Source organism: Dermochelys coriacea, chromosome 14 (genome assembly GCF_009764565.3).
Source record: "Dermochelys coriacea isolate rDerCor1 chromosome 14, rDerCor1.pri.v4, whole genome shotgun sequence".
Classification (NCBI taxonomy): Eukaryota; Metazoa; Chordata; order Testudines; family Dermochelyidae; genus Dermochelys; species Dermochelys coriacea.
The window spans coordinates 14,121,885-14,132,372 of NC_050081.1; the positions used below are offsets into that span (position 1 = coordinate 14,121,885).

The following is a 10,488-nucleotide window of genomic DNA, read 5'->3' on the forward strand; positions in this document are numbered from 1 at the left end:
GCTTTCTAAGCCTCCCGTGATGTTGCATTTGGGTTGCAGCCACTACAGGGAAAGAATTAAATACAAAGGCGGGAGGGAGGGTTTTTTTTTTTCCCACTACAGAACTAAAATCCTATGCTGAAATTTTTCGAAGCTACCAAGGACATTTGAAAACCCAATTCCCATTAACGTATGCGACTCTGAACCCCGCAATCTTATGCCTAAAATGGGCTCTGCTCTGTCTCTTTAAAAACAAGCTCTTTGGAGAAGATCTGTGCGATTGTTGTAAGTGCACTGAGAGAGAAGGACATTTTAGAGGGAGCTTTTTCCTGATCTCACTGTGCTGGGTGTGAGACAAACACCTTGTTTAGTCAGAGCCTAGATCAATTTGGATTGAGGATTATCAAACCAAGAGGGAAGATTAAATAAATGAATCAGACATAATGGACCTTTCCCAAATCACATTTCCTCCTCCGCATTTACAAGGATATTCTGTGGCTTACCCAAGCCTTCCACACATTCAAGCCTGAACTCTCCTAAAGGGGCCACCCTGCCGTCGACCTGTATGCACATAGTCCCCAGTTAACTTTACGGGAAATGTGTATGTGCATCCAAGGGCAGACTGTGACTTTAAGAGGAATACTTCAGCTGCATCTGCATTGCAATTTGGAGGAATCCCAAGTAAATATAATAATCCAGAGAGCTGTGTGATGCCCATAGAAGGATACATACTTGAGTGGATTAGATACTCAGTGGGTTGGGAATGTGACAGGGAGCTGCCCAGGGAATGGGAACAGAGTACAAGGCTTTTCATCTCTAAAACCTCTCGTTTGCATGGATCCCAGGCTGTTCAGTGGCCCATGTGAAAGGAGTTGGTCTTGGCCCAGTTCCTAGCAGACAGATACCCACATCATGACAGTCATCTCTGCAATCCCTTGTGGCTAGGCCCTGCATAGAAGCCAAGGACGGCACGTGCGACGGAGGCTGAGCTAACTTTTCAGTTTACAAAAAGAAAAAGGAGTACTTGTGCACCTTAGAGACTAACAAATTTATTAGAGCATAAGCTTTCGTGGGCTACAGCCCACTTCATTGGATGCATAGAATGGAACACATAGTAAGAAATATATATATATATATATACACACACACACACACACACACACACACACACACACAAACACACACACACACACAGAGAAGGTGGAAGTTGCCATACAAACTGTAAGAGGCTAATTAATTAAGATGAGCTATTATCAGCAGAAGAAAAAAAACTTTTGGAGTGATAATCAAGACGGCCCATTTAGACAGTTCACAAGAAGGTGTGGAGGATACTTAACATGGGAAATAGATTCAATATCTGTAATGACCCAATGCATCCAATGAAATGAGCTGTAGCTCATGAAAGCTTATGCTCAAATAAATTTGTTAGTCTCTAAGGTGCCACAAGTACTCCTTTTCTTTTTGTAATGACCCAGCCATGCCCAGTCTCTATTCAAACCCAAGTTAATGGTATCTAGTCTGCATATTAATTCAAGCTCAGCAGTTTCTTGTTGGACTGTTTTTGAAGCTTTTCTGTTGCAGAATTTCCACCCTTAAGTCTTTTACTGAGTGGCCAGAGAGGTTGAAGTGTTCTCCTACCGGTTTTTGAATGTTATGATTCCTGATGTCAGATTTGTGTCCATTTATTCTTTTGCGTCGAGACTGTCCAGTTTGGCCAATGTAGATGGCAGAGGAGCATTGCTCTAATAAATTTGTTAGTCTCTAAGGTGCCACAAGTCGTCCTCTTCTTTTTGAGGATACAGACTGACACAGCTGCTACTCTGAAACCTGTCATTTATCAGTTTACAGTTGTTCTTACCCAGGGTTGAGAAATGCAGGCTAGGTGGCCTGGAGGAAGCTGTCACTGCTGTTCTCAGCACTGTACAGTACCTACTGTGTGTACAGAGCCCCTCAGCAACCACAGCTGTCAACCCAGAACCTTCCGTGAGCACTGCAATTTCAGGGTGGGCAACAATGACAAAACCTTACTCTGGGTCTGATTGGAAAAGTGAGCAAGACAGTAACTGCAGCTGCCATCTAGCCAGAGTGGTAACAAAGCTCTGGGAAGGGGTCTGCTGGCTCCCTGGGTGATGTGGGGCCTTCATACTAGGAGGCTGTGCCTTATTAGTTGCTTTTGAACATAGACAGGAACTGAACACTGAGTGGTTATGCTATAGCTCTTGGCTGACAGTGCATCCCTGGGATCAGCAACAAGAGCCGCCGTTGCCGCCCTCTTGTTCTCCCCAGCAGAAAACAGCGAACAGCCACAGCGTTGGCTCATTTGGGTAAGTCACTTTGAGGTTAGGGCTATTTCCCTCCCTGGGCAAACTCTTTATGGTAATGTCTTGGCCAGGCTGCTCTCCTTCCCTTTTCCCTATACAGCTACTCACACCTGCACCCGTCAGCAAGCTGTAAAGATGGCCTTACTGGACCTGTGAACAGACAGATTCAGTAAAAGCCAGTGACCTTGTTTGCATATTGAGTCTCTGGCGGAGACCTCCCCCATGTTCTGTATTTAGAGTTATCTGTATGACACCTTCTCTGAAAAACAGAACAAAAAGTTTGTAAGGAAGGAGAGAGAGGAAACAGACATCAAGGGAACCTTTCTGTCAGAACAACCACATCTATAAGCAGCTGCTTTGAGAGCAGCTAGTTGGCATAGTGGGTAAACTCAGACCCATTTGGGGGGACGCTGGTTCACATTCGGGCTTAGACTGCAAACAGTCTGAGTCTTGCTGCTGCAATAAACAGCAGAACAGTCCTTGCAGCCTTCTGCAGATGCCCCAGCTGAATGCAATGACCCCTGAGGGAAAGGACAAGGCTGAGATGAGTGACTAAAAGCTCCCGATGCTCCATGGCATTTTAAGGACCAAAGCAAACAACAACTGGCAGATGTGGACAGGGCCAGAAATACTAGGACAGAACATTCGTTAGGGACTGGGAGAATGAAAAAGTTTTCATTGATTAAGCAACTAGAAGGACCCATACTCTCCAAGCCCTTCAGGTCTGCAAAATTGGCTGGTAATCTTAGGAGCACAGGATCTCCTGGAAGATTTCTGTTGCTTTCAGCTTTGCCAGAAATACCCTGGTATTCTGGCTCCCCCAGTGCCAGCCACGGTCAGGAAGTGCAGAGGATGTGGAAATGAAAAGCTTTTTTTAAAGAAAAGTTAACTGAACTATCCTGGAACCTGCTAACAGGTTCAGGTTTTGAGCAAAGGCTCAGGAGGGCTTTTGCTTCCCCTGAACTAGATCACCTGTCCCCTAATGTCCATAACACCAGACCAATGAGCCGAGCCAACCACACCTCACGTTTCCAGACAAGACGACCCTGGGCATCAGCAAAACCTGCCAATTTCCCAGTCTGATTTTGGGAAGGGATGTACAGGAATCAGGTAAATTCTGACCCAAGAGAAGAGGCTTCTGGAAGTAATGGAGACTAAACATTTCTTTCTGGAGAAAGGCACAAGACAGACAGACACAAGATATTATTAACACTAGAGAGTTCTCAGAGTGCTTTACAAACATTAGCTAGTTAAGAAAAGAGCAAAAGGCAGAGCCAAATCTGCAGCTCAAGAATCCCCAATTCTGTCCCAATCTCTCCCGCTCCCCACCTCGCAAGGCTCCCAATGTCTTAGTAGCATGGGAGATTTTTCTTTCACTAACTTTTATTCCATAACTTCAATTAAGTCTTTCTGGGCCATAAGGCTCCAGAAGCCACTTGGTTTTATGGCACATGGAGATAATGCATGGTAGGTGCAGCACATGAAGGGGTCTCACTCCCTGTCCACCCACCCATCAAATCAACCAGCATCACTAACAACAGGGCACACACAGCTGGAAGTTAGACTGCTGGGAGTGTGACAATTGTAGGCCATGCTTATCTTCCAAAAATACTTTGATCCATGCATCTCTCATGTACCATTGCAAATCCTACAACTATTTCTGCACCTCTGCCCAGTGCCCAAGGACAGCTGACCACATCTTTGCTAGTCCCATGAAAAACTGTGGACTCCTGGAAAACTTCCCTTCCACTTCCACCCCACCAAGCACCAGAAAAGGCACAAAATCCATTCCCTAAAGAAAAGGTGGAATCCTAGTGCCCCCAGATATAACAACTTTCTAATTTCTGCTATCCCCAGAATGCTGCTATGCTGTAATACAACTGCAGCATACACCCATGTTCCCCAGCTCATGCCCTTCATCCTTGGGGCACTATACAGTTCTTCAGCCTACCCTCCCTCAAATCTCCCCCATCCCAGATTTTACCACTAAATCATAGTATATTGGTCCTCTCCACAGCAAATTTAGTACTTGTAAAAGGTATCAGATTGACAGGCCTGGACAGACAACCTCTGATCAGCTGTAGAACAGGAACACAACAGACAGCAAGTGCAAGCACTTTCTCAGGTTGACCCAGATATGCTTCAGCCTTAGATCTAAATGGCGAAGAGGCTGGTTAAGTCTCTGTGGCCCATACAAGTCTAGGCCTCTCAAATGAGATGACCAGTGAGGGGCTCAGTTGTCAGGCAGACACTTGGCTGTGAGAAACTACACTGAGACCATCAACACAATCACAGGTGTCTGAGAGAAATGGGATTTAGTCACAACTGACCTGATCTGGGTTTGACCAGATATAACAGTCAGAGACACAATCCATACTCTTGTAATAAATAGACCCATCTGAATGAGAGACCCAGAGGTCAAAACCTTCATGTGAAGGATGAGACAGTCTGGTCCAGAGAACTGGCTTCTATTCTCCGCCAGCTTAGTACATGACCTTGGGCAAACCACTTCACCTGTCCTTGCCTCAGTGTCCCCAGATGTAAAAAGGGGATGAGGGAAGTTCACTTGGATTCATAAAGCACTTTGAACATCTCAGATGAAAGGCAACATATAACTGCAAGGTATTATGATACCATCATGATACATACTAATATTTCTCCCCATATCAGCCTCACAGAACAAGATTCATGGTGAACTCCCCCTTGCTGGGAAAATGTAAGATTCCAACTAATGGTATATGAACAGCCCTGCTCTTACATCAGAGCCCTGATTTCTGACAATCATAATATATGGTAATATTTATCTGGATCAGACCTTCTGAGTCTTAACTTACTGTAATGTCCCCCAGACCCTATTGCACCCTAACACACCCCCTACGACAGACTCTCAGTTCTATCCACCCCAAGCCAGGTCCCACCCACTTATCCTAATTCACTAGAGCACCCCTCCCCCATATCACTCCCTCAGATCCTAATACACAGCAGCACCCCATCTACCCCCAAGACCTAATGCACTACAGCAAGTTTCCATATTAGTCACCCCTGATCCTAATGCACGGTCAACCCCCCACATCAGCGCTCCCAGACCCTGATACACTGTGCTGCAAAGTATCAGGATACAGGGGGAACTAGACATTTCCAGCTCAGACACCCCCAGGCTCTAATGCACTGTAACGTCCAACCCATCAAGACCCTAATACACCATCGGCACTGTAACACCCAGCCTGATGCAATCACCCCATGCCATATAGCCCTAGATCCTAATGTACTGAAGCCCCCCACCCAGACCCTAGAGTGCTCTCTTCCCCCTTGCAGATGCCCCAGATCCCAATGCACCATCTCCCCCACATCAGCCACCCCAGTGCCTAATGTACTGTCACACCCCACCCCTCGCCCAGATGCACAGCAACACTCCCCCCCCGCCCCGAATGCACCCCTCCCACCCCATATCTGCCCTGCCCTGCCCCCGCTCCCCCAGGCTTCGCCCCCTTCCCCTGCCCTCCCGCCCCAGCCGAGCCCCCCCCACCCCCTTACCTCGCCGTGGTCGTCCTCCTCCAGGCTGCTGAAGCTCCACACCACCAGGCCCTGGAGGAGCAGGATGGCCAGCGCGGTGGCGATCGCCAGCTTGTAGCGGCGGGCCAGCTTCTGCACCCGGGCGCTCGCCACCATCTTCCCTCCAAGCGGCGAGGCGCGGACTGGAAGGCGCGAGCCAGCCAGCCAGCCCTGCAGACGGCGGGCGCGAGCACGCACGGCGGCGGCGGCCGGCGGGCGCGAGCACGCTGGAGGAATTGGGGAAAGGGAGGCGGGTGCGTGTGATTCTTCCCCCCACCCCCGGCCTTAAAGGGGCTGGCGAGTCCTGCCCGGGACGAGGCGCTGCCGGGGGCTGGGGGAAGGACGCAGTGTAGCTCCTCAGGGAGGAGGCAGATAAGGAGCAACACATAGGGATGGGTTCTCTGCATAGATTAGCCAACCCTAGGGTGACCAGATGTCCCGATTTTGGGGTCTTTTTCTTATATAGGCTCCGATTACCCCCCCATCCCGATTTTTCACACTTGCTGTCTGGTCTCTCTCCCCTAACGCCCCTACTCTACTTGCGCTACATTGATGACACCTTCATCCTCTGGACCCACGGAAAAGAAGCCCTTGAGGAATTCCACCAGGATTTCAACAATTTCCATCCCACCATCAACCTCAGCCTGGACCAGTCCACACAAGAGATCCACTTCCTGGACACTACGGTGCTAATAAGCGATGGTCACATAAACACCACCCTATATCGGAAACCTACTGACCGCTAGTCCTACCTACATGCCTCTAGCTTTCATCCAGATCATACCACACGATCCATTGTCTACAGCCAAGCTCTACGCTATAACCGCATTTGCTCCAACCCCTCAGACAGAGACAAACACCTACAAGATCTCTATCATGCATTCCTACAACTACAATACCCACCTGCTGAAGTGAAGAAACAGATTGACAGAGCCAGAAGAGTACCCAGAAGTCACCTACTACAGGACAGGCCCAACAAAGAAAATACCAGAACGCCACTAGCCATCACCTTCAGCCCCCAACTAAAACCTCTCCAACGCATCATCAAGGATCTACAACCTATCCTGAAGGACGACCCATCACTCTCACAGATCTTGGGAGACAGGCCAGTCCTTGCTTACAGACAACCCCCCAATCTGAAGCAAATACTCACCAGCAACCACACACCACACAACAGAACCACTAACCCAGGAACCTATCCTTGCAACAAAGCCCGTTGCCAACTCTGTCCACATATCTATTCAGGGGACACCATAGGGCCTAATCACATCAGCCACACTATCAGAGGCTCGTTCACCTGCGCATCTACCAATGTGATATATGCCATCATGTGCCAGCAATGCCCCTCTGCCATGTACATTGGTCAAACTGGACAGTCTCTATGTAAAAGAATAAATGGACACAAATCAAACATCAAGAATTATAACATTCAAAAACCAGTCGGAGAACACTTCAATCTCTCCGGTCACTCGATTACAGACCTGAGGGTGGCTATCCTTCAACAAAAAAGCTTCAAAAAACAGACTCCAACGAGAGACTGCTGAATTGGAATTAATTTGCAAACTTGATACAATTAACTTAGGCTTGACTAGAGACTGGGAATGGATGAATCATTACTCAAAGTAAAACTATTTCCCCATGTTATTTCTCCCCCCACCCCACCGTTCCTCAGATGTTCTTGTTAACTGCTGGAAATGGCCCACCTTGCTTGTCACCATGAAAGGTTTTCCTCCTCCCCGCCCCCCACCTCCGCCCCGCTGCTGGTGATGGCTCATCTTAAGTGATCACTCTCCTTAAAGTGTGTATGATAAAACCCATGGTTTCATGTTCTCTGTGTGTGTATATAAATCTCCCCACTGTATTTTCCACCAAATGCATCCGATGAAGTGAGCTGTAGCTCACAAAAGCTTATGCTCAAATAAATTTGTTAGTCTCTAAGGTGCCACAAGTACTCCTTTTCTTTTTGCACATACAGACTAACACGGCTGCTACTCTGAAACCTGTCTGGTCACCCTATCCAACCCCACACTTGTCGCCTGAGAGCTATGGGATTTTTCTGCAGATCTTGGGATACCTGTGGGGTTGGAGGGCCATTCTGTCCCCCCAAAGTAATAATGACCAATGAGCAACAGTGTAGACTGCAAGTTAGATCATGGGTCTGGGAGTCAGAATTCCTGGTTCCAATCTGGATTCTGCTCCTTGCTGGAACAATCTGTCAGAAACTCCTGAAGTGAACATTTCCAGACATTTCTGCTTAACGGTAAATCTCCCATGATCTTTTACTTAGCAGGGCATGGATTAGTCCTCAACCATTCCGAGGCCAAATGCTGCAAGAAGCTTTGACAAAGTTGTTCTTTAACAAGAAAAATAAAGCACAGGAGTAATGAAGACTGTCAGAAGAGGTGTTGATGAACAGCAGGTAAGGGAATAATTGGGAAAATTGACTATCTACCAATCAGCACATCTGTCTAAGAAGCATACCAAGCCCTTTAGGGAAATTAGCTAATGAACCTACTGAACTTTAGCTGGGCATCTTGCTGAACTAGTGGCAATTAATTTTGAAAAGTCATGAAGCCCTATCACAACCTTTTGCAGAAAAACGTGCAATTGGCCAAAACCCACAGAAATATTCCTGAGAAGCAGCTTGTACAACATAGAACAAATCAAAGTTTAGATCCACTGGGCTGGATTCTCCTCTCAGTTCCATCACCTTTACACTAGCTTTACTCCACTGACTCCAGTGGCATTAACTCCCAGTTTACGTTGATGTAGATGCAAGCAGGATTTGGCTCACAGCATCTGAGTCCACTGCAGGATGACTTCAAGACTAAAGGGGCAGACATGATGTCAGGAAAGAGGCAGAGTACTACACCCTCAACTGAAGAAGCCCAGAGCATAAAATAATGCAGTCTTTATGTCTCTAAGGAACCCAACACATCACTTGTTAACGTGTGTAACAGCTCTTGATCCCGTTTGCACTATGCATTAGAGAAGCACATAGTGTAGGGATTAGAAGTGAATGGAGCATCGACTTGTGACTGCATTCTTGCAGCAATCCCCTTTGCATACCAGCACCCTCTGCTTGATGCGTATTTAGTTTTGCTTGGTCTGGCCTTATTTGCACATTGCAGCCTAGATGCTATGATGATAAGCATATTAGAAATACTTAGATAGCAAGACATTCAAGCATTTCCACCATGGTTTCTGACATTGGCATTCACTTTCCTCTGCTGTCTGCTCAAAATACAAGAGCACTTGGCCCATAAACTACTTACTGGGCAGGTACAAGATCACTGGGGAAAAATATACATGCACACTGGCTATTGACGGGTTTCAGAGTAGCAGCCGTGTTAGTCTGTATCCGCAAACAGAAAAGGAGGACTTGTGGCACAAGTACTCCTTTTCTTTTTACTGGCTAGTGAGAATGTGATAGGTTTGGAGCTGGCAATACAGGATGAATCCTGCATCTGATCTGGGTGCTTGTTTACTGTATGCATTGTATTAATTCCCTGTCAGGTTTTCCAGGAAGTGGGATGGTGCCTGATATTCACAGCTCTTGGCAAACAATGAAGAGATTTACACTGGTACCATAGCTTGGTCCCCTGCAGGGCCTGCCAGACAAACTTTGAGAGTTCAACCCCTGCGAGGCAGGGGGAAGAGGATGAAAAGCCTCACAAGGGTTTAAAGATACAGACACTCTCTTGAGGAGTTTCAGAATAGCAGCCATGTTAGTCTGTATTCGCAAAAAGAAAAGGAGTACTTGTGGCACCTTAGAGACTAACAAATTTATTAGAGCATAAGCTTTCGTGAGCTACAGCTCACTTGAAACTGAGTCAGACCATTGGAGAGCAGTCTGCCCCCCGAGCCTTTAAAGGCCAGGGGTAAAATAAGTCTACCCAAACCTTTAGGTAAAGGATGCATACAGACTTTTATTGTTTTAAAAAGCCCCTTTCTCGTGTTATGCTGTGCTGCCACTGTTAAGATTAAACCCTATGTTGTGTTAAGAAGGCCATTTTCGGTCACAGCTCCCAAAGGGAAGAACCATAGGTAGCCAAACCCATTCGGACCTGCTGAGCAATCACGGTTGCTACACAGGGGGCTAGGCCCAGTCAGAGTGTGAGAATCACCAGATTCTGCCCCAGAAAGGTGAAAACTCAGGGCCCAAGACCTGGCAGGGTGCACTCAGAAGGGACAGGGCCTACCAACGGAAGCCAAGAGCTGTTGCAAAGCTAGTCCCAGTTGCAGGATCTGAGCTCTAACAAGTCTGGCCCACATTAAATAAGAACCAAACCCTCCCTGGGGTTTCAGGTTTACTTACCAGATTTTCCTTTTCTATTATACCCAGTGTTACATAAAGCAGCAAAATCTCTCATCACAAGCCCTTCATACAATTTAACAGTCTATAAATGGCAAACAAGGATATTCTGCACCAGTGCACAGCTCATGTTCCCAGCACACCCTCACCTCCATTCTGATTAGCAGACACCTGTTGCTTTGTTTCTGAAGGGAGCCCCCAGCACCTTAAAGAATTTGATTTTAAGTAGGCTCAGCTGCAGCTGATTTATTCAGGTGCACATGGACAGCTTGGATTTAACCCCCATATCTTTCCACCATCAGCTAGTGGGGCTCTTTTCCC

General features: G+C 47.1%; 1 protein-coding gene across 3 annotated transcripts in view; it reads right to left on the reverse strand.

The window, feature by feature from the left end:
• XYLT2 (xylosyltransferase 2) overlaps nucleotides 1-10,361 on the reverse strand; it is a 29,020-nt gene extending 18,659 nt beyond the window's left edge. For 2 of the 3 annotated variants that reach the window (XM_038372025.2, XM_043496467.1), the window contains exons 1-2: nucleotides 10,171-10,291; nucleotides 5,835-6,079 (exon numbers count right to left, since the gene is read on the reverse strand). In XM_038372025.2, coding sequence (XP_038227953.1) covers nucleotides 5,835-6,079; nucleotides 10,171-10,225 — 300 coding nt within the window. In that variant the 5' untranslated portion in view covers nucleotides 10,226-10,291. Of the gene's footprint in view, nucleotides 1-5,834; nucleotides 6,080-10,170; nucleotides 10,292-10,316 lie in introns of those variants that run through there. The other variant, XM_038372027.2, reaches the window with a different exon arrangement.
• Between the last annotated feature and the right edge of the window lie 127 nt (nucleotides 10,362-10,488).